This window comes from Stegastes partitus, unplaced genomic scaffold (assembly GCF_000690725.1).
Source record: "Stegastes partitus isolate 25-593 unplaced genomic scaffold, Stegastes_partitus-1.0.2 Scaffold811, whole genome shotgun sequence".
NCBI classification, from domain to species: Eukaryota; Metazoa; Chordata; class Actinopteri; family Pomacentridae; genus Stegastes; species Stegastes partitus.
The window spans coordinates 61,395-89,092 of record NW_007578542.1 but is presented as its reverse complement, the minus strand read 5'-3'; the positions used below and the strand labels follow the sequence as shown (position 1 = coordinate 89,092).

Below are 27,698 nucleotides of genomic sequence, written 5' to 3'. Positions count from 1 at the left end.
TATTTTGCCTACACTCAAATATAAATGTGAAGAAGTTATTGGTGGCTATAATTATCCCTCCTGTCCTCACTGACTGAAGAGATCTTGTTTCCACAGTGATTCTAGTGAATGCGACGGGGGGATAAAGTCTACCGTTCGTGTCCTGTGCAAAACATGAGGCCGAAGCTAATGAGACCTCAGCAGGTTGAGCCGCTGAAGTCAAATCAAGTAGAGATCCTCCGTGTTTACAACCTCACCTGGCCAAAGTGAAACAGCAGAGCAGCTCTGAGCTTCACTGCTGCAAGGTCACACACTGTTTAACAAGATCACCTTCTGGGCCGCGACGCACAAACACAGTCTAACTAATTAGCTTTGCATTAGAGAGCGATGTTACTGGAACAGCACAGTTTAAGTGGGTTAATGGGAACCAGAGGTAAGATGCTTCCTCCTGACCCCCACCGCTGTTCAGTCACTTTTCATTTCAGGTCTTTTCTTGGGAAATTAGGAGGTCAGGGGGGGCATCTTACCCTGGTTTACCCCTACCACTTAAATGTTAGTTGAAAGATCTGTGTGTGTGTGTATGTGTGTGGTGGTGTTTTGTGGTGGCAGTGGTGTTCTTATTTAACAGAGTGTTATTTTGCAGCAGTGAAGCTCTGCTCTGCTGCTTGGGCGTCGTCTCAGATCCACTTGGGACTGAGGCGGCTTGATGCTGACAGCGGGCAAATAAAATAAAGTGGCTGCACCAGGCGCATGGGCAACTGTCCATATGATACAATGGAAACATCATTTTTCCAGTCCATACTGGCCCTGAAGTCATTCTCATGTGATTCCAATAGAAGAGATCAGAGGGGGAAAAGCCACTGTCAGTATTAAGACTGAAGAAAGAAAATATGTCATGGGTAAACAAAAAAAAAAAGTGTGAATTCTGCTCTAAAAACATAAACGATCGGGACACCACTGTAGCTCAACTGGTTGAGCTGGCGACCCACGTACTGGGGCTATAGTCCCGACGCAGCGGCCGTGGGTTTGAATCCAGCCTATGGCCATTTGCTGCAGGTCCCTCCCTCATTCTTCTCCCCACTTTCCCGTCTCTCTCGCTCTACTGTCCTGTCAAACAAAGGCCAAAAACATAATTTAAAAAAAAAACATATAGACGATCTGCACTTGATTTGACTTCAGCAGCTCAATCTGCTGAAGCCTCATTAGCGTCAGATGAATATGAAGTTATTTTAGGCACACTGGAATCACTGTGAAAAAAGGATCTCTTCAGTCAGTAGAACAGCCTAATTACAGCAACAGTCTTCTACAGGCATGTCAGATTGACTAAAAGTCTGTGCTGGTTACCACTCATTTCATGGGTTCAGCTGCCTGTCTGACCCACATGAAAGTCACATGACATGATGTGACCATTTAAACCCACCTTTCCCAAACAGCTGCAAAACTTCAAACACTTGACAGCTGAACAAAGCTTCACCTGAGTGAGAATCTAGTCTTTATTTGCAGTTTTACTGCTCAATCACAGAAATACATTTTCTCTTACACTCGTCAAAAACACAACTGATAAACGCCCACGACATTCATACGGTATTTAAAAGCAACTGCATAAAATGATCAGGAAACCTTAAGCCTATTTTAAAGGGCAAATCCACCCAAATAAGATTGGCAACAGACTGAACACTAAAGCAGACCAACAAAAATGCTCAACACTTTAATATCAGAAAATATACATGTTGAGTATCATAAGCTTCACTCAGACAGACTGAATAGTTTTGATAAATGCAGCAAAATCTGGCGGTTTTCAGCAGGTCATTATAGTTCTGCATAGTTAGAATATTTACTGGAAATTTGGGAAGATGATGCACACTGTCAGATAGAGGATAGAAAGAATGGAAGCACTCCAGTCAAACACTGTACTCCTCTCCTGCTCTTAATGGATTTACTCTGTGTGGCATGTTGACCGTCACTGAAAACTGTGCAAAATTACACGTACTTAAATGCAGACTTGGCGGCACAGCACATCCTGAAGCTGATTGTTTCCATCATTTAGACAAACGTTTCCACAGCTCGTCTCTTTGGCACTTCTCACAGTGACTTGTTGAACTTGATTAACTCTCGCAAACCTGCAGCCTCCTTGTAGCTTCTCCTCCTCCAGTGTCCACATCAGTCCATGGTGCCTGCCATCTTGTCACTGTAACTGTATCCTCTTCCTTGGTATCAGAGTAGGACAGAGGAGCCGAACAAGAAGCCTTGAACCCAACATCATGAATAAGATTCCTCCAGTGTCCTGTGCATGTCAGAGCTTGAGAAGTGTGAAGCGCTGCTGGTGTGCAGAGAGTTAAATGAACAGTATCTCAGGCTCTGACACAGCGCAGTAGAGCATGAAGCCCATCTGGTCCACCTGGTCCTCTGACAAGCCGCTCAGCAGATTGACAGCTGGTTTGAAGTAACTGTGTAATGCCCCTTGCTCGAGGTAGCCAATCAGCTCTGTGATACACTGTTGGAACCTGACATCCAGGCATCTTTCGGACCAGTTGCCCTCGCTGTCACTGAGGTGCAAGATGAGATTGGCCAGCGGGGCGGCTTCGAGGGGTCGCAGGGCAGGGTTCAGTCTGCACACCGCCTTGAGGATTTTAAGCAAGTGTACGCGGCAGCCGTCGTCAGCCGTGTCGAGCTGAGCCAGACGCTGGGTCTCCCACGGGTAGAGGGAGAGGTGCCAGGCGTTCACCCAGGGAGAGGTGAGCTCAGGCTGAGCGGTCAGGACCACGTCCTCCTCCCTCAGCAGAGGCAGCATGGTGATGAACAGTGACTGATCGCTGCTCTCTGCTCCTACGTTTTCATTTCCAGGCCTACAGCATTGCAACAGGAGAAGAGACGATTAGAGGGAACAAACACATCAGGTTTAATGTGCACAGACATTATGAGTTTTTAAGAAAGGCTGGGCATCATCTACTGGCCTTCAGATGAACTGGTCCAAAGCAATCATTCTAAATAAAATGTAAATGCTGGTCTTGTGTACTCAGGAGAGGATCTTTATCATGTTACACATACCAATATGAAATACCCAAATATCTCTATTAAATTTTGCACGTAGTTAGCATACAGTGACATATATATTGCATTTCTATGCAAAAGTGTGACATTTGTAAATAATCAGGGACCCAAATACAGCATCTCAACACTGAAATGTCACTGCTTTTATGATTTATTGGCACCGATAACCAGACTTTCTACTTAATAAGCAAAACTTGATGCCAACACTTGATTTCATTTATTGGTGTAGTAGCTAGCCAGTGTCAACAGTGTATTCTTAAATGGAACATTTTACAGTGCAAAAGACACAAAGGATGTGATCAAAACACCACAAAAAACAACATGGACACACACCGTATCTCCAGTCTGAGGTCGGGTCCTCCCAGAACAGGTCTGACAAGACAGTCCAAAGTGCTGCTGATGGACGGCCAGTTCACCGTCTCCATGATAGACTTACTGAACATGTTCACAACAGCCTCTGCCGACAGATAATTGCCCACCAAGTACCTACAAGACACAGGGAGAGACTGGTTTCTGTACCTTTAGCTGTGATGCCGTCTCACACTACAATTCTAATTCTATTCATGCTGCTCCAGTATAATATGCTGAAGCTCACATTAAAGATTTTAATGGGTAGTAGCACACTTTACGCTTACACTGCAGAATTCTGTTGCTTAATTATGATGTAAAACTAAATTATTGAGCTAATAGAGGTTAAACGACTCCATAGATATGCCGAGCTGGAAGCCGCTGTGGTTTCATACATTAAACAAGTCAGTTATAATGAATGTTAACATATACAGCAGGGAGTCGAATGTTTCCTAACGACGCTTTTAACCTGCGTGTGGTTACCTGTCCCAGTAGCTGCGCCCTCGGGGAAAATACTCGAGATTGACCCGTCGGACCATCCAGTGCAGAGGATGTGTGAGCAGCGTCTCCTCTCCTGGGATGAGACGCCACAGAGAAGCTTCCAGCTGCAGAGGCACCAGCAGACATGCATGGTCTGCACTGACCACCTAAACACACACACACACACACACACACACAGAGGGAAATAAACCCAGGTGGGCTTCATCCAACACCCTGCTACACAACATGATGTGCAAGTTATGGTGATGTGTCTTATCAGCTGGAAAAGAAATGCAGTTTGTGTGTGTGTGTGTGTGTACCTGTAAGTCGTCCAGCAGGGAACCTCCGAGGCTCATTTCTCCCAGTGGCATGTCCGGGTGGCGGCTGTGCAGAAAGCCTTGGATCTCAGTGCAGATGTCCAGAGCCAGAGACTGAGCCCTCTGGACCTCATGTGGAGCGAGTGCTGCCCTCGTGTTGTAGTACTGCTGCAGACGCTCCTAACCACAGTGTAAACCAGATGGTTTTTAACACCCTTTTTCAATGATACAAAGCATGAAATCACTGAAAGAACAAATCAGTCATTGTTCAGGCAGACAGGTATAGTACTGCTGTGTGTCCATTTATGTGCAACATTCAGAGAGAAGAAACTCTAACCATGAAGCAAATAGAACAGCTAAAGGTTTAAACACTTCCTCTGGGAACACACACAGCTCCCTCGAGTCTTATGATATTCAAAGTCATTGTGTGCCTATAAGCAGACTGTGATGCAGCAGAGACAGGAAGAGGTTTCGCCTGTTAAGTTGCTGCAAGGAGTATGACTAGTTAACAGCAGAGAAACAAAGCTAAGTCTGTTTTCTGACTGCTGTCATAAAACAACTGTGACTGCACTGTGGAGGTGTTTGAGAGGGTGTGGGCTGTTTTACATGACACAAGGAAGTCAAACTCAAACTACTGACATCCAAAATGACAGATTTATAGATGAATAAAAACAGGAACGAACCTGAGAAGTATCTAAAACAGACAATGCTCCAATGACTCTATTGGTAATGTGGCTTATTTAGTCGTAAAGGTACAAATTTGACACAAGGACCCCCTGTACATGTGTGTAACTGAACAATCTCTAGAGGCTGCAGCAACTTTCAATCACACTTGCAATTTCTTCAGAAATTCTCATTTTAGTTTCTAAATCTTAATCTGCTTAGGGGTGCCTTATTATGGCACACTCTGTGTTTTGTGTCTCCAACTTCCTAACAAACAAAAAGACAAACGAGTTTCATGATGCTGTAATGTATTTGTGATTTTTTTAAAAATGCTTCTTCGTTTCTGTGGATGTTGGGAAATCCTGAACATTTCTTGTCCACATGTGGAAAAAAATCATTCACACGTTTTGGCAAAGAATCTGCTTTTCTGCTTTGTTTCAGCTGGTCCTACACTACCCAGCATTCATTGCAAAAGCAGCACTCCAGAGATTTGAGACAGAAAATTATGCTGATTAGATTTGCAGCTATTCATAAAAGATAGAGTTTGCTTAAGCTTTCTTTAAAGACAAATCCTGATGTTCAAATCCTCTTTTGTGTTCAGGTCTCTGGTTGTTCCAACATTTGCTTAACAAATTCTTCTGTGTAGCTTGTGAACAACCCACAACCTTTATGCTTATGCGGATGTTCTGCACACTAACTCAAAGCTGTGTCATGCTTCTTTGACTTCCTCTATACTCTTCCAGCACACACTGTATTTTGATTATGCAGGGCTCCTGGGGCTCTGTGCAGCCTAACCAGTGCATAATAATGCGTATCCCCCGAGCGCTGCGCTTTACAAAACATGTTACACATGCATACATGAATGAGCCAGCGCTGAGCAGAGGTCTGACAGAGCAGCTGCTGAGGTTGAATGCATAATGTATCTCTTCACGAGGCCAGCGGTGAAGTGTCAGAGTTTACCTGCAAACTGAGGACGGACAGCTGGAGCCTCTTGGACTTTGACTCAGTTTTAGGCTGCACCTCCAGAGAGGACATCTGAGGTTGTTGGCAGAGATCAGCTGATTGAAAAAGAACAGTTGTCATTTAATATTAGCAGGTGGAAATAAAGATTCTATAAGTACAGTATAAATTCTGTGCATTTGTGTGTCAGGTCCTTAGTGACCATGTTGTCGATACCTTTCTGCTGTTTGGTCGCCTTGGCAACATGCTTCATCACAACGCCCTCTATGCCCTTCCTGATCATTGTTGGAGAAGCAGAGACCAAACTCAACTCCTCCCAGCTCTCAGCCATCTTCTGTTCCACCTTTTCATCGTCTGCTGCACGGCCTGCGCGCTCTATCAGCTAAACGAAAGCATGCATCGTCACAGACACGCAGTCATGTATGCAGCGCACAAACACAAAGTACACACCGTCATAACCTGCAGGTAAACCAGTTCAGACTGTAGCAGACACGTGTATCCTGAGGAGTTTTTGCATGTTTTAGTCCTAAAAACTTCTTTAAATTCCAAAAGCATTTTTACACTGATTTCCTTCCCTCTGCAGGCAGCAGAGGATTTCCATTTCACTATTGTCTAAAAATAAACAGAAATATGTAACTGTGAGCATTTTTCTGGCACTTAATGTCACAGATTCCACAACCAGCTGCCAACTCTAACTTTAAGGCATGACAAATACATTCAGAGGTAAATACAGCTGATATATTTACTCGTCATGCACCGGTTGTCTCGGCGTGCTCAGCTCTGGTGTCGAATGTGAGCGAAGTCAATTTATCGACTTTTGCACCAGATGTTGGCACCGTCTCCTCTGCTGTACAGATTATTCAACTAATGAGGCAGGATTTCACGCCACAGATGATAAAGACACCAAAATAAAAGTCAGGTTAAACAGTCATTTATCAACAAGACGTGGCAAAGTGGCTGCTGTAGAAGTGATGGTTTCTAGTTTGAACAAAATCTATATATAGTTAAATGAACTCTTTTCTTCAAGTCAAGATATTGGCAGCATCTGCCTCCAGATACAGATACATTTCCATATTCACAAGCGAGTGCCCGGGAAAGACGTACTGATGTGCTACTAACCACTTCAGGAGCACTCACCCGTTTCACTGCCAATGTAGCGATGCCCAGCATAGCTGCTCCTCCAACTCCCAGAACCAGTCGGGCGTTAGACAGCAGGAAGTCAATCACCATGGCGACGCCATCTTCTCCTCGCCTCCGACTGCCCTGGAAGTTCATTGCTTCCTTTTCGTGGTTAGCCTTTGGAAAAGAAACACAAGAGATGGCTGTCAGCTGGAGGGATAATGATCTGCATTTATGAATTTCTCTTCCACTAGAAATGCTACTCCTACATGAATAGTTGGAATAATCCATGAGATAAACTGGCCTGCTGTGCAACGTGACATATTTATTCCAACTAACAATAGTATATAGATACAACAGAGTAATACTGACAAATGTGCAGAGAGGTGATTAAAGGGAAGTCCGAGAGTGGAGACATTCAACCAAAACAAATGCTTTTATTTCAGGTATGAGGGGAACTAAATGGTTTGGCAAGTCATAGCCTCCACAGTGATGAGACAACAATCTAATTGAACATCTATGGAAAAGTTTGGGCCACTGTGTTTGACAGTATAAGGAGCTGCTCTGTAGGCTCGTTGTGGCCCAACACCTTATAATGCACTTCATTGTTAGTCATCATGTTTCTGTATGTCTGCAGCTTTCATTTGCCATCAGAAGGGAGCCACAACGAGGTAGTAATGATGGCTAAACAGGTCTTCAAATCTTCCTTAAAACAACTTCCGGAAGAATCCAGACAGGTATGTTTTTGCTGTGGGAGGGTCACGCCCCTCATTGAACCAACTACATGCTTCGAAGTGCAGTTTCAACACAGCCACGTGAATTTATGCCGTTTATATACAGAAAACATTTTTCATCCATGCTTATGAATGAGTAAAGTGTTTTCATTATTCAAGACACTTGTAACCAGTGGTGGAAAGTACATTTACTCAAGTACCACACTTTCTTTTCATGTCACATTCTATTTCCACTCCACACTATTTCAGAGGGAAACACAGTACTTTATATTTCACTATATTTACAGGTGATGATTTTCTGCATTGTGTATATTGTGTTACTTTTAATACTTTAAGTACATTTTCACAACTACATCTACATACATTTACTTTAAGTAACATGTGTAATGCAGGACTTGTACAGCGTGGTGTAAATACTTTTACTTAAGTGAAGGATGTGAATACTTCCTCCACCACTACTCTGAGCTGATTTAGTTTTGGGAAAGAAATGCTTCTGCTGTTATGTCTCGCCTCCTCCAACACAGTGCATGTGAAGCCATATTTTACACCTTTAACATCCATGATGAAGCTTGTTTAGAAAAACAAGATGCTTGCAGGATCACATAAAATCCACATCAAAACAGCGAAACTCAAAGCGTGGTTTGTGAAAAGGCTTTTTCACAGCAGACATTTAACTAGCAGTAATTACTAAAATTGATGCTGGTTTTGTTTGATAGTTGTGTCACTAGGAATCTCCAGCGAGCCAAACACTGTTCAGCCATCTTTATTGTTATTAATGACACCTGTGATTTTCCCGCTGCGACATGTAAAAAAGCCTGTCAGTAGAGCAGCTCCCTGTCTCACTATGAGGTCTGTGATCCAGCGCAGCATGAAGCTGCCTTAGAGCAGTATGTTTCTCAGAACTGAAGCCATCAGTAACATTATTAATGATGAGAAAACACATCTGAATTCAGTCCAAGTCGAAAAATGGTAAAACACACCCTTTAAGCCTGCCCATTTAGGGAGCAGACTGTAAAATAAATACATTTGTAGACTGTACAAAACTGAACGTGTGCACTGTGCTTAACATATTTAGCTTCAGGCACCTGAGCTCCACAAATAGCCGCAAGACATTACCCTAAGCCATTTTAACTGACTGTGTGTCCTCTCTCCCTGCCAGGCGTACAGGGGCCCGAGACTGGATCCTCTATTTATAGAGCCAATACTAAACGGGGTCAAATTTGTAACAACCTTCAGTGTCAACTTACAGCACGTACAGCACTGAGGTAACTTTGAAACGTCAGAGCAGAGCTGACATTTCTGTTTAACGTTGGTCGCTTTACCATCAGGCCATGCGAAAAACAGCTGATGTAGAGAGATGTTACTGAACTGATAAACATGTAGGTCAGTAAGACCTTTGTCATACTGCTGATTACACAATGTCTACTGATTGTTGCTTCTAAGCAGCACAACAATCATACAACTGCTTTCAAAATGCAGCGTACTGTAAACAAAGTTTGCCTAAAATGTACCAAATATTTGAGTAAAGCCATTTCCAGCATCTCATCCTGCCAGGCTGTAGCTGTAAGTGAGAGAACAGCCAGTCTCTACAGTAACAAAGGAATCACGCAAATATAATACGCTGTATTGAGTTCTTTAGTCAAAGACCAAACTGATGAGTTGTTTTGTAAAGAAAATGAATACTTGGTGTGACCAAGATTTGCTTTTCAAACAGAACCACTTCCTTTTGGTTCACGAGCACACAATCTGTTAAGGTATCTGTCAGATAGGCTGTTCCAGCAGACTTGAAGGAGACTTCTTTCCCTCTGTGTGAGATCTGGTCTCTGTGAAGGCCAAACCATCTACTGCAATCCTTGTTTTACTGGTAGCTGAAGCTAGGTCTTTATGACTGGGTTTATGTTTGGGCTCAATACTATAATGCAGAATGAAATTGGGACTTGAGTGTGACTCATATGAAGGACAGCAACCTGCCTGTACTTCCTAGCACTAAAGACACCACTAACTTGGACCCAGTTACTCCATGTGCAGTAGTACAGCTTCAAATCTGTGAAGAACTTTGATCATGCTTCACATTTGCCTGCGGATTCTTAAGTGAACAAAGTACTATCTGGTAAAGCTCAGTCCAGAGGTGCTGCTCAATAGCACCTGTTTGGAGTAGTGAACCCTTTAATCATGTGATGGGCTTTATGCCTACAAACACAACATCTCCGTATTTAGTATTGGGCATTTTTTTTATTGCTGCCTGTCTGATGACAAGTACAGCACTTTGGTAAACCCAGGGTGTTTAAAACGTGCTACATTAATCAAGTTGATTTGACTTTAAGTTTTGAAACTATTATTTTTATCCAGCATTTTAAATATCTTTTTATGCGTCACCGTGTTTCTTGTCATTGACCAGCTGAATATATTCCCTTGTACAGTAACTTAGCATTGAGCTGCTACATTTTCTCAGCCTCTGTGACGTTCACGAACATAAATGTAAAGACAGACATTAGCAACATTAACAGACAGTGAAGTAATCGGACAACTATCCAACTAACTAACCAACTTCAGCAACCCTTGCTAGCAGCTAAGGACAGGGTGGTGAAGCTAACCAGCTGGTTAGCTTGCTAGCTACATTAGCAGTCACTGTTCGTCTCTTAACTCTCCTGGAAAATATACTCACCACTCAGTGCGGAGAAAAATGTAAAAATCTACCCCCAAACCATTAGCGCTTCTTAAAATACGTCTTTTAATGCTTTTTCAACAACAAAGCCTGCTATCTGTCGATGTCTGCCATAAACATCGTTTAACCAGCGAGCTAACAGCTGCTGGCGTCTTCTTCGTCTATTTAATTGCAGTCGCTGTTCACCGTCACAGCGCAGTGGCGCCCCCTGGGGAGGCTCCGGAGCAGCACCACCAATTATTGTTAGTATTACATTCCCATGGCTAGAGAAAAAAATATTCATGTGTTTCCTATCAAAACATTATCTTCACAAAGGAGAAGCAAATAATAACCATGTACTGACTTCCATTTTTATGAGTTTGTGATGAAATAGGTCAATAGTGTGTGGTGTTTTATATTGTACAACTAAACATATTTAAAAGCAGATGCATTTCATGTATTTTATTTATTGAATTATAAATAACTTTCTGGAAGAAGGATACATAATGTACAAACCAATGCACCAGTTACAGATATATTAAACGTAATTTTAGAGATCCTTTTCTCCTCTCCTGTTAGGTAAAAAACATAATTTGACTGATAGGATGTGGAAAATATACAATTAACTATTCCAAAGTTATAAAGTATGAGACTTCAATGAGGATAACAGGTTGCAAACCACCTTCCTGCTCAGTGTGACCTAAAAGAACGACAAAACCTTTAGACTTTATCTAGAGAGCCTCCATCAAAGTTAAAGTTCAACTCTGTGCAAATGCAGGAAAACTGAGCTTTAGTCATTCAGTGACGGAGGTCTGAACTGAGGCCCCGTTTGTGAGATCCACTCGAGACAGAATGATTTATAGAAACAGGTAGCTCAGTGGACAGAGAACCTTGGGACAGTTCAGGGATAATATATACACTGCAGTATTCGTTGCAAGGATGTTCTTGAGTTGTTGCCTGCTGTATGCAGACTTTCTGACCACGTGACCTTCCAGACTCACAAAAACAAGAACGTTTTGTGAGAAAAAAAAATTGTAGTGTTAAATAAAATTAAGGCATATTTCTGATACCATCATCTTGATCACTTTCAATGAGTCAAAAGTTAAGAAAAATGTTACATCACAGTGTTCAGATGAAGCCACTGCATTTGTAAGCAAATTGCAGCGGTTGGAAAACATACTGTAAATCCCCATCTGGACGGCTCCTTCATTTATGTAACTACTGTTCTTGGCAATCAGACACTCTCCAGTGTGCTGCGCCAGTACCTGCTGTCTGAGCAGCGAGCTGGCTTTAAAGAATCAACTCTGCAAAGACAGTTTCAGCTTTATTTCATTTCCCCAGCACCTTCTTCGTCAAATGAAAAGTGACCACTAAAAGCCATGAAACCTCTGTACACAGAATCAGTTTCCCCATTCACCATCCAGCATTTCGCCTCGTGCAGGTAACTTTTGCAAAACACGCTTCCGTTCTCTAGCGTAGCAGAGCTTCAGAAAGCCGTGAACATCACTCATCCTGTTTTTAGAAAGCAATTTCTCCTCTGAACGGAGGTTATTTTTGTTCATGTGTAACTCCAGACTAACCTAGCAGAATGCTAATGAGTACCTCTACCAAATATGGCTGACTGGAAGAAAGCAACAAATTAGTGTTTACACAGCAAACCTCGAGGACAGGCATTTCTGGAAATTAAGCTTCCTCTTAGACCCAAGAAAAACAGGACGTAACAGAAGTGGTTTTGCTCAAATTAAGTTCTGACTGACCCATGTTCATCCGATTTAAAAGAGGAGAAACTAAATTTAATAGAGAACAGCAACAACACGGCCTCCATCACTATATGAGGTGAACCAACTTCAGACTGAAACAGGAGTGTAAAACAAGACCTGAGTTTTTCGTCACTCCATAAAGCATCAGTTTAGTTGATACATCATATTGTGAACTCCACCTAAATGAGTCACACCGCTGAGTCAAATCATAACACATAAAGCATGGCTGCGCATCCGCCAGTCACTGGAACTTAAACATGGAGGCTGAAGAGAACAACGAGTGAAGATCCGACATGGCACAGAGTAAAGGTACGGAGCAGAAATGTAGGTGCAAGAAAACAAAAGGTTCATTCTCCATAAAAGTCCCCCAATTAAAGACTATACAAACGTATTGTACATTATAACAAGTTAGATTACAGCTCAGGTTTTCTTTTGTACAAGTCCATACGTACATCTTCCTTTTAGCTCTTGAGGTCTGTACATCCTGGTTACAAAAAATACATGCCATTTCAAAGTATCTATGAACATAGGAACAAAAATGTTTAATTTAAGGTAACTGAACAGTATAACAACAGAGCCTAACTGTAGTAAGTTATTTGAGGTTCTGTAATATGTAGCAGAGACGCCGGCTTTGTCTGCCAGAAACAAATATACACTCAAACTGATCCAGACTCAAATCAAAATGCAGACGACATGATGACTGTGCCCCTTGTGCCAGACTAAAGCTGGACCAAGAAAACGTTGACTGATCAAATCATATTGCAATATTGAAATACACAAAAGAACAGAGATATTTATCTGTGTGTGAAAGAAGTGCTCAGTGGCGTCTCATTTTGACTTTGCGCCCCGAGCTCTCCCGGTGTTTGTCGTAGTCTTGACCACGCCTCCAGTAGTTCTCAGAGCTGATGCTGTGACGTCGATGACGGGAGAATGACGGGTGTCTGTTCTCTTCCTTATCCATCTCCAGAACCCTCGGCCTGGTGGAGACACACATGGATCATTCATCACGTGACAATCAACTCTACGCTGCCTCATTATTTCACCAGTAACATGTTGAGGTCTTCATGCATCTACTCAGTACCTGCTACCGTAGCCCTGATTAAACACTACACATTACAACCAAGTACAATCAGAAGGTGAAACGGGACCAATAACTGCGGAGCAATACTCCAAGAAGATCAGAAGAGAGTCTTCCGTGGCCTGTATTGACCTCTCTGTGTTGGAATAAGTCATGTTTCCAGAGCCATTATAGGAACAGCAATATGATGCAGAGTTGTGACGTACTGCACAAACAAAATCTGAAAATTCTGTACCGTCTGGTGAGTTTAAAACTTCATTTTGTTAATTTTATAGCAATTAAAATGCTCCTCTTGTTCTATTGATGATGTCATGGCCACTAGTTTCCAGTCTGAAGAGAGACACAGTTTCTGATGAGCTGAGTTGAAATGAGAGAATAAAGAATGGACCTTGGTAACACCTGGAATAGAGTTTCAGCTTTTCGTGTCACATCAACTGTGGGCTTAGTAGAGGTCATTTGTCTAATCCCCAGGGCACAGCCACGCTGGACTGTGATGTGTGTATATAGACTACATGATCTTGGAGCTGGGTCACTGGCAACTAAAACGCAACCATTGGCTCTTAATTCTATTTTGTCGGTTCAGATTCAGATAACATCTCATCCTATTATTGCAGGTTTCAGGTCTATGTGTGAATAAAGACAATTATCGGAAGCAGACCCGGTTCTGGTCATGTCATGGAGAACAAAGTGTCATCACAGACAGTGTTTAAGTTGTATAGTACAGTGTTCACTGAGCTGCAACAATTAATCAATGAGTTGTCAACTATTACATTTATCGACAACTATTTTGATAATCAATTTATACGTTTAGGTGCACTTTTAAGAAGAAAATTCTCTGACTCTAGCCTCTTAAATTTGAATATTTTACTGGTTTCTTTACTCCTCCATGACAATCTTTTTTGCTGTGGACAAAACATGACATTTGGGGACATCCTCTTGGGATTTGGGAGAAACTGATTGACATCTTTCACTATTTTATGACATTTTATTGACTAAACAGCTACTTGATTAGTTAAGTGTCAGTTGCAGCTCTAGTTTGGACCCATGAAGACCTGCAGTGTGAGTGTGTACCTGTGAGCAGCGTCAGGGTCGGCTTTGCGATGAGAGCGTTTGGCTTTCAGAGGAGCAGGTCTCTCTGCAGGAGAAGAGCTTAAAGGGCTGTCAGAGTCCAGTCGAGGAGCGTCAGGTCTGGTCCTGGTGAAAACAGGAGGCAGCACAAGCAGAAACACTGGGATCAGAGAGAGGTTTCATACAGGACAATTACTTTTTTAAATGCTAGTATGCAGACTCACTTTCTGAGGATGATTACTGCTCGCCGCTCCTTGATGTCTTGGGGTCTGATGCAGTGGGTAATGTCATCAGCAGCATAGCCACTGACAAAGACAGAAGAAGAAGAGCTTTTAGTGGCAGCAATGTGAGGCCTGGGCAGCTGCACAGAAACAGTAACTGAGTGAAAAGCACGACAGCAACCACAGCTATGTTCACCTGAGCACTGTGACACTCCCCCTCCTCACTGGCAGGACGAACACCGGCTCAGACACCCGGATTGGTTTGAACTGGAAGCGGCATCCGAAGCAGAGCGCGCTGTCACTGAAGAAGGACACGGAGACGATGGGCCGGGCAAAGATGTGAAGGGGATCCACGTGTGACACAATGCATCCACCCGGCTGATAATCATTGATGACTGCACTGTTGACAAAGCCCTCCGGGATCACTCCGTTGGACACCAGCCGCTTGATCACCAGCTCATGCACCCAGCTCGGGATCTCGTCCACCTCTCCTTTGCGGTAGAGCCGCTCCTGGCCCGGTCCACGCTTCTCCAGTTGGGCTCCGTACGTGTAGCCCTCCCCGAAGAAGTACTTGTTGCGGAGGGGTGCCCTGTCCACGGTGTGCTCACGGTAAAGTCCGGCCTCTCCTTTGGCCACCACCTCGTCGATCTTCTCCTCGATGAGGGCGCACTCCTCCGGGGTGAAGATGCTCTTCTGCAGGATGCTGCTCCTCACCCGGCGGGCCTCCTGCTCCCGGAGCTCCGCGCTGTCATCGCTATGCTCGTACTCGTCGTCGTCGGACTCCCGGTACTTTCTCTTTCGGCCCTTCCCGCTGCCGTTACTCGTCCCGTCCGCGTATTTATTTTTGTAGTCGTCTCTGTGCGGCGTCATGGATTTAAGCTTCTCCCTCAGGTCAGAGTATCCGCTGGCTGCCATGTCAGCCAAAACAATACGACCGGTGTGCTGCGACGCGAGCTGCTAGCTAACGGATAGCTCCTATCAGCGCTGCATTTCAGCACCAACTTACCACAGTCTGGTTAATGTGAGCAGACAAGACGTCAGACGGTTCAATATCAGTCGCTTGTGGGACCAGAGGCTCCCTCACACAGCGGTGTCCAGCGCACACAAGTAGCTAACATGAGCTAAGCTGCTCCGCCGTCCTGCCTGCGCATGGAAGCGGCAGTCCGGTGTGACACCAGGCGGTCTGTAGGTGATATTAGCGGACACTCACGGCCACACAGAGCCGTAACAAACGCTGTGTCGACAACCACACCGCACCGCGCTCAGCCTGCGGAGAGGCTAACAATGTTAGCCGAGCTGCTAGCAGGTTAGCTCAGCTAGCCGGGCTCGGTCTGTCCGTCGCTGCCTGGAAATACCGACAAACCACGCAGCAACATTTCACATGTCACCGCTAAATTCCAATCCTCGACGCTCCGGAGACGTTTCCACTCAGCTTTTCACCTCCAATAGTCCAAGACATACATTGTTGTGCGGCCGCAAAGCCTGACCGCGGTTAGTTTATGCCATCAAAACCGTCTCCAAGAGAAAGGCTGAAAATAAACTCGTGTAACCTGCCAGGGATCTGCGCATGCTCAGTGGTGATTATTCAGTTTGGGGAGGGACCAAATCCATTCTGGAGCCCTGAGGACACATTTCAGTCCACTGCTGCTAAATCTGTCCCACTAACCTCTTATTTACCTCCAGGAGCTTCACACTGTTCATTTAAGGAGCTATGCTGGTTTACTATAGAGTTATTGTTTGTGTTTATGATTATCTAATACACTAGGGAAAAAACAACTTTGTTTACATGTTTTCCAATAAAGAACACAGATCACTCTGAATGTAATAAAATACATTTACTCAAGTTCGGTGCACATGTGTTTTAGCATTTAAAGTCTATGCCACTTTTACTCCACGACATTTAAAGGGGGAGTTGTACTTCTTAATTCAGTACACTGTTTGGCAGATGTAGATACAGATGAATTTAAAAGAATGTAAAACCCAGAAATGACTGTAAAATACCAACTATAGTTATACAATTAAATGACTCAATCATTCATGAAAATAGTAAAAATAAATTTGTAGATCTTACAAATACTGTAAGCAATTAAATATTTGGTTTAACTGTTGAATACTGACAGTTTGATTTTTTAAATATTGAAAAAATGAATCAATTCAATGCCTGATTAGAAACACAGCTGCTGTTTTTTCCCCCTAATTTTTTGTCTGTATTGACAGATAGCTGATTAATCAAATAATAATAATTACTATACTAATTTAGTTACAGTAGTAGCTGAGAAACTTCAAATGAAAATTATTGTAATTTCAGTTTTGTTATCAAAACATTTAGTTTGACTATTTTGTATCAATTTGTGGTATTACATATTCATCATTTAAATGAATCAGCGCAGAAGAACTCACAATTCTCTTTAAATCTCACAATTTATTTTGATAAAATACTCTTTACAAAGTATGCATTAAATCAAATACAATATCTGTTTACACATCAAGTTTTACAGTCAACCGCAGTAATAAAAAAAATAAAAAAATATGGTACATATCAGTTATAAAACTTTGTAGTGACAAGGCACAGAGCTGTGAAGCTTCCTCACTGTTCAATAACAACTTCTGTACACATTAAGCATGTTGGATGTGAAACCTATTAAAGCAGTAAGTGCAATCATCGAGGTGTCACCCTGAAAAAAAAGACGTATCAAGTAAAAATAATCAATATTGACTGTTACTGTATCCAGGCTGCACAGAATAATAATGAAATAGAAGTGATCTCAGGGTACACTTATGTAAGTGTGTGTTTGATCCATACAAGAAAGAAGAGGTAGGCTATTTAAAAAGGTTTCCTCTACGTGTGTGAATGTACATATACGTTTGTGCGTGGGTCGAAGCATGAGCATGTGTCACAGCATGGTGATTTCACTGGGTGGCAGCGTGAGCCTCTTCTCCCGCACAGACATCATGTTTTCCACCTGCATGGCGATGACTCGACACAGCTCCAGGCCCTGCCGACACGGAAAGGCGGCATCAGCACATAGAAATGACCACGTAAACGACGGTCACGTGTTCACCTCTGACGCGCGACCTTGTTTGTGTTTGCGTGTTGCTTGCGTAATACCTGCTCCAGCTGCAGCTGAATGACCCGTTGAGTATTCATGTCCCCCAAGGTGAGGTCTACATACGGGTAACTGGTGCCGGCGGTGGGCCTCTGGGTGCGGCTGGACTGCACCTCCACCAGGGGGACCGCTGCCATCAGCTCCTGCAGCGAACAAGACAACGCACAACTGCCTACTGAAACTCCAACTCTAGCTCTGGGCTCATGTTAGTGTCACGAAGAGCCGAGTCATACTGTGACTGTGTGTGTGTGTGTGTGTGTGTGGTTTCTTACGTGTGTATTTTTGTGCAGGAAGTGGAGGCCGTGTTGATTGACAGCAAGGATACAGGGAGCGTAGAAGGTTGTGGAGCTGCTGCTGTGGATGTAGAAGAACGAGGAGCCAAACATGGGGAATGCACTGACCAGCCCTGCAAGCACAAAGACAGTTTAAATCTAATTCTGTATTACATATATATATATTGCATAGTAACTTATATAGTAGCACTCTATTGTATTACACAGTTCATTTTCCTACCCAGCCTGTAAAAACAGGAGAAGCCAAGTCATGGTAATTATACACTTAATGAGCACTTTATTAGCAACACAGTGTGTTCCTGGGGCAATCCAAACAACTGCTCTGACGTAAATCCTGCTTTTACGAGTACCCCCATCCTCTCACGTACAGGGTAGACACAATAATAGGAGTATACAGTCGTCCTCTAATGTATTCATACCTTTTTTCATTAAAGAAAAGGCAAAATTCACAAAAGTCACTCAAATAACTAGAAACTGAACAAAGTAATAATAAATAAAAATGTACTAAATTATAATTTAGTGAAATAAGACGTTGCTTTTGAATTGTGGTTGAAAAGAATAATTTAAAAAACAAACAAAAAAAACTGTGCCAGACAAATTAGAGCACTTTGCTGATGGGCAAAAATCAAAACACCTGTCAACAGGTGCAGAAGTCTGCCGGCGCCCCCGGTGGTCATGGCCTGCTGCTCCTCCCAGTGTGGACACCCCCAATGGTAGCGTTACCCACAATCCTCAGTGCCATGCCATGTCTCCCTACTGTCAGTGGTGAAAGTGTATGGTTGTGTGTGGGTGTGTGCGCATATATGTGGGGCTGTGTGTATATTTGGAGGGTGGGAGGGACGGGTTTTCTTGTTTTTAATGTTTTTATTGGTTGTAAGTCATTTTGTGTTGCTTTCTTTGTATGAAAAGTGCTATACAAATAAAGTTTGATTGATTGATTGAGTTACAGAAAACACTTGATTGCAGTGATTGGCTCAAAGGGTTGTTCAACAATATATTAGTTTACGGGTCCCATCATGCTTGTTTGCTTTTTTATTTTTTTATTTATTTATTTTTTAATATTTCTGTTGAACCACAATTCAAAAGCAATGTCATGATTTTCATTAAATTTTGATTTATTATTACTTTTGTCAATTTCTACTTATTTCAGGGACGGCTGTTTTTTTCCTTCTTTATTGGGAGGGTCTGAATACATTTGAGGATGACTGTATTTCAGTCTAATGCTGTCCAATACACCACCATGCTTATACCCTCAGTCTACATCCAGTGAGCCAGACTACATGTTTATAAACACACCAAGAGTGATCTCCCACAATGCACTGTAAAAGCGAAAGTGAAATTCAAGCATTCAGCCGGAGCCCCAGGAACCAAAGGTTTAATAAAAACTGTATTTATGGTGTCTACCTAATTCATGCACACTTGTTGCATTTTAGCTCAGGGTGAGTGTTTCTACAGCTGATTTGCATCTCTCCTCTGGTTCTCCTTCTCCACTTGTGTCTCCAGTCTTTGTATGTAGTGTTTTTAGATAAAACACGGATCCATGTGTGGAAACAGACACACACACAGAGCGGAACAGACATAAGCAGGGTAAAGACAAAACATTTAATATTTTAAAATGTTAGCATAGGTTAATGGTTGTTTTGGGATTTTTATTTTGTTGGCATTCCTGCACACAACCTTTCTGACTGTAAATGAAAGTGAGAGGACAGTGGAGGTGTGGCCAATGTGCTTTTAAGATACAAATATTTTCATCCATCCATCCATCATCTATACACCACTTAATCCTCACTACGGTCACGGGGGGCTGGAGCCTATCCCAGCTGACTCAGGGTGAAGGCAGGAGACACCCTGGACAGGTCACCAGTCTATCAAAGGGCTACACTTAGAGACAGACAATCAAGCACACTCACATTCACACCTACGGACAATTTAGAATCACCATTTAACCTCAACATGTTTTTGGACTGTGTGGGAGGAAGCCGGAGAACCCGGAGAGAACCCACGCTGCACGGGAAGAACATGCAAACTCAGAAAGATCCTGGGTGTCCTCACCGGGACGTGAAGCGGCAATCGTCTTGATGTAATATATATCATTTTTTCATGAATATGATAAAGTGCTTTGATGTGTCAGTTATTTTCTTTGCTGAATTAGCCAAAAGATTAATGTTGAGTTAATTTATCTATCTTTTATTGATTATTTCACAGTTTCTCAAATGATTTTCCTCCAAATGTAACATAACACATACATTTATGTTGTGTAATTGTTACACATGGAGAAAAAAAATGTAGAAACAATATCTTAAAACTGACTAGTTAAGCCAAAAATGAGTCTTCTTTTCCCCCTGCAGTGCTTCACCTGGATGTGAACAGTGATCTTACCCAGGAACTGTGCTCTGGCCTGGTGTGGGTTCAGGGTCTGCACTTGCTGCATGTGCTGCGTCACCATGGTAACCCACTGCTGGGGTGGCTGCTTTTTGAAGAGAGGTGTGGCGATGTACTCCGATAATTCGTGTCTGGGGGGAGAGAGGACGAGTAGCGCGGTGTCAGATAAACAGAAGTCGGCTTCACTCGGTGAACATTTCTGGAAATGATTTTACACAACTCAGTGAGCTGTTCTGCTTTTGGCTGCGTGTGGGAGGAAAGAGACTCCGATAACAACAGTAACAGCAACAAATCATATAAGAGTTTTTACAGCTGAGAAAGTAAAAAAAATAAATAAAAAGTCATGCCCTCTAGACACGACAAGTGTAGTCCAGGCTTGTATTTACCGAACTGTTGTAAGTTAAGTGAAGTCAAAATCCTTCACTTCTACTCACAAACTTAAAAATAAACTATATATATATTTTTTTAGATATAATGTCAGTACAAAATGCCACGATTTATTGGAGCAAGAAACTGTAAAACCAGAAAGAATTGTCAGATTTTTTTTAAACATTCCACCAGTTCTTGAACTACTATCTTTCCATCAGGAAAAATGCTGAAATCTAACCTTACAGTTGTGGTATTTAATTAAAATCACATTATTCTGAATGTCTCATTTAAAAACTCACCAAAAATAAATAATCTATATGACCCAGATTCTGTCGCAATAAACAATAAAAACAAACAAAAAATCTGTGCTCCTTGGTGCAACCTTGAAACTATGTGTGACTAGAAAAATTCAGTGACCTTTCTGCTGAACTGCAGGCTGTGTTTCCACAGAGCNACCTTTCTGCTGAACTGCAGGCTGTGTTTCCACAGAGCCAATAGGAGGCAAGAATGAAAGTAACTTGTAAGTAAATGTAGGTGATAATATATCTATGTGGGGCGGCTGTGGCTCAGGTGGGAGAGCGAGTCAGTCCATGATAGGAAGGTTGGCGGTTTGATTCTGCTCTGTAACCTGTGTCATGGTTGTTGTGTCCTTAGGCAAGACACTTCACCCACCTTGCCCGGTGTGAATGCGTATGAATGGATAGTTTGAGGTGGTGGTCGGACGGGAGAATGGCAGAATGGCAGCCACTCCTCTGTCAGTCTGCCCCAGGGCAGCTGTGGCTACAATTGTAGCTACCACCACTGGAATGAATGTGTGTGAATGAATAATTGACAGTGTGAAGCGTCTTTGAGTGTCAAGAAAAGTGTTATATAAATCTGATCAATTATTGGGTAACACTTTATAATAGTTAATAGTTCATTTGTAAACTGTTAATTAGTGAGTTATTAACCACTTGTTAAGTGTTTGTTAATAGTTTGTTGATGATTTATAAAGATGCCTTATAGATAGTTAATAAACCATTTACAAACTGTTAGTTAATGAGTTATAAATGACTTGTTAACTGTATATTAAGGATTTACAGCCATACCTTATAAACCAGTCATAGATCATGAACAAGCCATTCGTGAATTACTTACTAATGACTTGTTAAGTATCAGTTAATAGTTTATATATGTTATTGGGATGTTATTCTACAGTTGCTATAGTTATTAGTTATTATACAGTGTTAGCAATTATTGTTATTATTATTATTATTATTATCTATGATATGTTGAGCCAACTATTTTTTTCCTAGTATTTATAACACTTACTTGGTAAAATGTGTTTCTTCCTTTTATGATTTGTGGCATTATAACCGTGTCACAGAAGACATTTTGAGTTCTCTACATTGTAGTGAAAAAATGAGTCCACACTGAGTAAAATGGGACAGAAACAGAGCTGTTCCAAAAGCCTCTATGGGGCAAGAATCTATTTTATAAGGCGTAATTCATTCAGAAATTCTGGATGAAATGCTGAATCTTGACATAGAGTGTTGGAAATAACTGCTATAAATGTAATTCTAAGAATCAAAAGGCAAAAAACAAAGCCCAAGGAAGGCAAACGTAAATAATGTTTGAAGCTGTTTTGACATATTTAAATGTAATGGGTACGTATGTTTTATATATGTATGTATCTAGAAACTAATTTTATGTTTCTTGCTTTAACAGTGTAAATGCCCACTGTGCAATAACTGCAGTTTTCTTTTTTTTTTTCTTTTTTTTTTACACGACACTAGTTTTCATTTATAACAATATTTTTCTTTTAATTAGTATTCACTTAACTTCCTAACTGTATAAATACGACCGAGTCATGAACTCAGCATGCATGGATATAATTAATAAAATGACAACAACAAAGCTTAAAAAACTGAACCGGAGGCTAAATTTGCAAACAGTTCCCTTTGCGGATCATTATAAACTTTAACTACTTTCTCACTGCTGCTGTTTTCTCACATGCTGGGGATGAACACGATGTCTTTGGCTCGGTGCTGCAAAGCTGACAGTTTGGAGATCTGGTGGAACTGCTGGTCGCTCACTTTTCCATGTGGAAGAACATTCAGCAGACCTTTACAATAGTCTGGAAGGATCTAAATATTCACACAGAGTTATATACAGATAAACATGTAAACAACAAACACAGGGTATGTGCAGTGAGTTAAGCAGCGGCTATGGTACCTGGTTGTAGTGCATGGCGACACACAGCTCATTCTCAAACTTGAGCGGCTGAGTCCAGACGACTCGTCGGAACCAGAAGCTGTAGTTGGAGTCGACTAACTCGGCCTCTGTGGCCACATCCAGGATGTACTCGTGTTTGTTCAGAGGCCGCACATTCTGACCTGAACACACCCAAACGCACACATGTAATGTTTGTCATTACACAGAGATATGCATACTTACTTCGTCTAATGCTCAGCAGCTGACCTGTGCTACGCAAACGTGTGTTACTACTGCTGACACCCATGCCCTGAAATATTACATTAACACTTGTGTAGCCACATGCTGCGTGACCTGCTGTGCTTCAGAATAGCACAGGAGCAGGAGCAGCTGCCAGCTGTTCTCATGTGCAGACATTTAACCCCTGAACATTCACCCGCTGGTTTACTGAAAAAGACTAAAAGCTGGTTTGGTTGGACTTTCACAGTGGAAACAGTGTGCAGCACATATTCAACAAGTATGCTTCTCTAAAGAGGACAGAAAAGATTTTTAAAAATATTCATTTTGCTGTGTTTGCACTCCTATTACAAAGTAAGGACCTACTGTTGCCCTGGGGTGTTGGTATCTTAAAATACTAGTTTGCACCACTTGAAGCATAAAGCTTTGTGCTCTTAAACTATTTATCATCAGGGCTGAACCCGTTGAAAATAAGGTGCATACAGGGATTTTCACTCAGCCAGTGTTGAGACTTGTGAGTGTTAAGGCTACAGTCAGAAAAAAAAACAAAACAACTGAATGTAAAGTCTACAAAGTATGTGTACTGTGTGAGTCCTTCAGCGGGTGAAATCAGTGTCAGAGCTTTAAACACTGAAACCTTAACAAAGCAGAAGAAGCAGCAGCACAGAGCGAAGAAATAGGACAAAGTGCAAAAGTTTGTGTGTGTTTTCATGCATTGTGTTGTTCCTAAATGCACACACACAATATGCAAAACAACTACCATCTCAGTGGACAATACACACAACAAAATTAGTGATTGATTATTACATGCAGTGAGCTTTAAGGTCCGTGTATCAGAACATAAACTGCTCTCGTTGTTTCATCATGACACACTTATTTGGACATGAACATGAATGAGCTTTACTGGCAATGACTTTGCCAGCAAATACAAAGTTTCAAGTGTGTGTGTGTTTGTGTCAGAGTGAACAACATGCTTGTGAGCGCACCTCTGTTGGTCACTAAAAACACTGCGTATTCTTCCATGGTCTCCAGCCGGTGTAAACCCATCTCATAACACAGCTCCTCAATCACCTCCAGGGCAACCTGAGGAACACACACGCACACAGTCAGTGCATCTCACACACACACACACACACACACACACACACACACACACACACACACACACACACACACTAAACACTTACAGAACATGTTTTCAGTTTCACGTGACGTTCAATGCCTCCAGGAAAGAGAAACAGCTGACGTTTGGAACTTCGTCCGGCCTGGGAAAGCAAAAACACACACTGATGTGGTACACACTGTACATATCAAAGACTGCGACTGATTTTATAGAGCTTTAACACACCTACACCTAAACCGACGTATTTACTGGGATGAAACGTCGCACTGAAGTACGGTGCAACTTTGAGATACTTGTGTTGGAAGTTACAATTAAAATCTGATGCATAGTTACAGATTAAACTTCCCAAATTATATAAAATAAGAACGGCAATATTCAATAGTTCTCATTTCTACAAATCCCATGAAAAGAAGAAAAAAAAGTGATTTTCTCTGATTATGCTCCCGTCTGTGGCATTCAGCTGCAAGCCCACCGGTTCCTAAATAAATCTTTACAAACGACTTGCAAACTCTACAATTGGTGTTTTTTATTTATTTGCTAAAATAGCTGCGAACTGCACTTTCTGCCAAGTATTGAATGCTGAGACAGGATTAAATTGTGCACTTGTTGGGAGCTATTGACAGACTATAGTCCCCAGAAACAGGTCACCCACTGCAACGCTGTGGCTCACTGATGTGTCTGTAATAGATTTTTGACAACAATGGCGCTTTATGGCACAGAGGAAAAAGCTCAGTCCCGCTTTGGATGCACAGACAATAGTTTTCATCTTTTCATGAGATCTGACGAAGAAGAAAAGTCATCATCAGCCTTATCCTTCAACATTTGCTCCAGAACAAGCAGATACCACATCAATGTGCTGATTACATCAATAACCAGGGATAACTTTACATAATCAGAGTGAATCAAAGTGAACTTTTTTGTTTTTCAAGAGTGAGGAGTGGAAAACGGTTTCTAGTTTTTGGTCGATGTGCAAAAAAAAGGTACATAAATAAAATAAATAAATAGAAAACGTACACGTGTGCACATGATATAACAGCATGTAAATGATAACAGCAAAACAGTATTTGACTGCTGGAACAATTAAATTCTGTAATTTCCTTTATAATGAAACATTACATTTGACAGTTAGGTACAATTTGCTAGTAACACTTTCAATGTTTACTTGAAGTGTCTTATACTGTGGTTATTATTAGTTTAGCTTAAGTAAAATATCTGAATCCTCCTTGCACCACTGCAGATAAAGAAATGGAGGCACTGACCATCATAGCCTTCAGCTCCATGCTGTTTGGTGGAACAATGCGACCTCCGAACTGGTACGTCTTCTTCAGATTCTGCTCGCATGCTTTCGCTATGCCTACACATTTCAAGGAAACATCACACGCTTTGGTAATCTGTTCAGCAGATTTAAACCTCCCGGTTAATGCGCCGACTTGTGTTGGCTCTTACCCTGATACTGTGCCCCGGCGCTGCGAGAGGCCTGCTGCAGATATTTCAGCAGGAAGGGCTTGAGGACTTCAGAGCAGCGATGGAAAGCAGTCAGGATGTACAGCAGCCTCCAGCCTCGTTGGCAGCTATCGCTGCGGAGCACAAGAGTGCACGCTCGGGATCACAGGCTCAGCGATGAAAGAGGCTTGTAGTGTGTGTGAGTCTGTGGTGTGCGTGTCGGTAATGTGCGGCCAGCAGACTTACGGTTTGGAGCTGGTGTTAGTGGTAAGCTGTTTGAGGAGCTGGCAGTAAGCCTCATCCCTCATCAAGGTGAACTCTCCAATGAGCTGAGGAGGGGACACACAAACACACAGAATATATACAGTACATTCACACATATAGATGAGCAAATTGTCAGAGAGAAAATAGTAGCCCAAGAAATAATCATGTGGATATTTACTTTGAGAAAAGTGCTCGCTATCTCCTGTTCTGTCAGTCCTCTTGGAGAAGAGTCGCCCATGAAACGCATGATGCCTACACAAAACACACACCCACACACATGCACACATACGCCAACAGTATTAAAGTCTTAATAAGCAGATTTTGCAGAGAAATCCGGCACTGGAGTCCTTAACATCTGATAGAAATGAAGTCATGTCATTTTTCTATCATGTATCACAAATTTGCTTCGAGGCGCTTCATAATCTGTACAGCACACATCGTCCTTAGACTCTCGATTTAGATAAGGGAAAACTGCCCCCCATAAAAGCCCTTTAATGCGACAAAAAATGGTACAAATCTCAGAGAGTGCAACTGAAGAGAGATTCCTCTGCCAAGACAGACGGACAGACATGCAATAGATGTCAGAAGTTACAAGAACGTCTCATTTCAACAGAGTGTGAGTCGGAGCCCAGCTGTAATAAGATGATGTAATTAGAGGAGAGATGAGAGAAGGTGAGAACTTACACAGGAAGAGATCAGCTGCCACTCTGTTCATGGCTGAGTCTGTGAACTCTATCAGAGACTCAGTCAGAGGAGTCTGCAAAGGAGAAAACCATACAAGACAAGTGGAATAAGAACAACTCGAGACGCCCACAGCGTTATACAAAGATGATAGCAAGGAGAAGCAGGGTACCTTGGAGAACTTGATCATTTCAATGGGCTCCCTGGAGTCTCTGTTCTTGCTTTTGCTCTTCAGGGAATCTCTATAAGAAAATCATTCGCAGTGTGATGCCGTTAGATTTAGACAATGTATTGAGATAATTAAGGGAAACTAGCAACAACACACTAAAAATAACTTAGTTCAATAAAAGTACACAAGTATTTTTAGCCAGATTTATTTTCATGTACTCATAATGTGGACTGGCGCGCGCAAGTGCTACAGTATTGTTTTATGCAGTCGTTATAACTGATGCACTAACATGTAGGAACTTTAAAGTTGTAGCTGGTGAATAAAGGTTGAGCTCATTTAACTACTTGACATACAACTGGGTGGTTTAGGTTTACAATAAATGAGGGAATCTCTGCCGTGTGTTTTTCTGTTCTTTGCATATCTTGACAGCCGTGCACCTGATCAACTTGTCATGGATCTCTGCAGGGGTCTCAAGTAGGTGCAGTGTTGAGTCTTGTATAGATTGGATTAAGGGTGGCCATTTTGGTGGGTGTTTTGGGTCTATCAGGGGTTTTTTGGCTGCCTGTGGTCAGTGCTTAAGTCATCCCTATTGCTAGGCAACATCATCAGTCAAATGTATGATGTCATGTGGTGATGCAGAGGTTCATTATATTGCAGATTTCTGAACAGCATTGAGCCGACATTTGATTGTAGGTACTATTCCAGTTAGAGACAATGCATCTTCATTTCTCCTTTTTTTAGGATTATTAGATTTTTTTGTATGTAAAGTCTGTAAAATAAGCATAAAGTAAAGCTGGTGAGTAAAATCGAGCTCAGTAAAAAGTGGTGGAGTCGCACAATAACGTAAAGTGTAAATAAATAAAGTAGGCTCTCACAATTGTGCGTTATTACACAACTTGTATATCCATCCGTCTGTTATCTATACACCGCTTAATCCTCACTAGGGTCACAGGGAGCTGGAGTCTATCCCAGCTGACTCAGGGTGAAGGCAGGGGACACCCTGGACAGGTCACCA

The 27,698-nt window shown here is 42.1% G+C and overlaps 3 protein-coding genes across 3 annotated transcripts in view; all 3 read right to left on the bottom strand.

The window, feature by feature from the left end:
- Positions 1–1,448: 1,448 nt before the first annotated feature.
- mief2 (mitochondrial elongation factor 2) lies at positions 1,449–10,448 on the bottom strand. The gene is made up of 8 exons (XM_008292437.1): positions 10,317–10,448; positions 6,936–7,094; positions 6,015–6,180; positions 5,799–5,896; positions 4,179–4,355; positions 3,862–4,025; positions 3,364–3,516; positions 1,449–2,825 (listed from the first exon to the last, which is right to left on the bottom strand). The coding sequence occupies exons 2-8, from the start codon at positions 7,071–7,073 to the stop codon at positions 2,315–2,317; spliced, it is 1,407 nt and encodes a 468-aa protein (XP_008290659.1). The 5' UTR covers positions 7,074–7,094; positions 10,317–10,448; the 3' UTR covers positions 1,449–2,314.
- A 294-nt stretch (positions 10,449–10,742) lies between these two features.
- Positions 10,743–15,949, bottom strand: alkbh5 (alkB homolog 5, RNA demethylase). Its single transcript, XM_008292436.1, has 4 exons — positions 14,619–15,949; positions 14,426–14,506; positions 14,205–14,327; positions 10,743–13,032 (listed from the first exon to the last, which is right to left on the bottom strand). Exons 1-4 carry the CDS (start codon positions 15,335–15,337, stop codon positions 12,873–12,875), a joined length of 1,083 nt encoding a protein of 360 aa, XP_008290658.1. The 5' UTR covers positions 15,338–15,949; the 3' UTR covers positions 10,743–12,872.
- Positions 15,950–16,824: 875 nt separating this feature from the next.
- The window catches only part of myo15ab (myosin XVAb), a 55,008-nt gene continuing 44,134 nt past the window's right edge, over positions 16,825–27,698 (bottom strand). The window contains exons 57-70 of the mRNA XM_008292456.1: positions 26,687–26,756; positions 26,518–26,590; positions 26,012–26,085; positions 25,816–25,898; positions 25,573–25,703; positions 25,386–25,480; positions 24,191–24,268; positions 23,990–24,086; positions 22,788–22,948; positions 22,566–22,699; positions 20,202–20,335; positions 17,802–17,935; positions 17,532–17,672; positions 16,825–17,418 (exon numbers count right to left, since the gene is read on the bottom strand). Coding sequence (XP_008290678.1) covers positions 17,317–17,418; positions 17,532–17,672; positions 17,802–17,935; positions 20,202–20,335; positions 22,566–22,699; positions 22,788–22,948; positions 23,990–24,086; positions 24,191–24,268; positions 25,386–25,480; positions 25,573–25,703; positions 25,816–25,898; positions 26,012–26,085; positions 26,518–26,590; positions 26,687–26,756 — 1,507 coding nt within the window. The 3' untranslated portion in view covers positions 16,825–17,316. The remainder of the gene's footprint in view (positions 17,419–17,531; positions 17,673–17,801; positions 17,936–20,201; positions 20,336–22,565; positions 22,700–22,787; positions 22,949–23,989; positions 24,087–24,190; positions 24,269–25,385; positions 25,481–25,572; positions 25,704–25,815; positions 25,899–26,011; positions 26,086–26,517; positions 26,591–26,686; positions 26,757–27,698) is intronic.

What these genes read in the sequence shown, in the direction of transcription:
- mief2 (XM_008292437.1), bottom strand. Translation starts at nt 7,073, where the DNA reads ATGAACTTCCAGGGCAGTCGGAGGCGAGGAGAAGATGGCGTCGCCATG. An exon ending in GGCGACCAAACAGCAGAAAG is followed by an intron (nt 5,897 to 6,014) that starts GTATCGACAACA and finishes TTTTTCAATCAG; the next exon opens with CTGATCTCTGCCAACAACCT. An exon ending in GACCTCAGACTGGAGATACG is followed by an intron (nt 2,826 to 3,363) that starts GTGTGTGTCCAT and finishes GCAATGCTGTAG; the next exon opens with GCCTGGAAATGAAAACGTAG.
- alkbh5 (XM_008292436.1), bottom strand. Translation starts at nt 15,337, where the DNA reads ATGGCAGCCAGCGGATACTCTGACCTGAGGGAGAAGCTTAAATCCATG. An exon ending in GCAGTAATCATCCTCAGAAA is followed by an intron (nt 14,328 to 14,425) that starts GTGAGTCTGCAT and finishes TGTTTTCACCAG; the next exon opens with GACCAGACCTGACGCTCCTC. An exon ending in GACCCTGACGCTGCTCACAG is followed by an intron (nt 13,033 to 14,204) that starts GTACACACTCAC and finishes TGTCTCCACCAG; the next exon opens with GCCGAGGGTTCTGGAGATGG.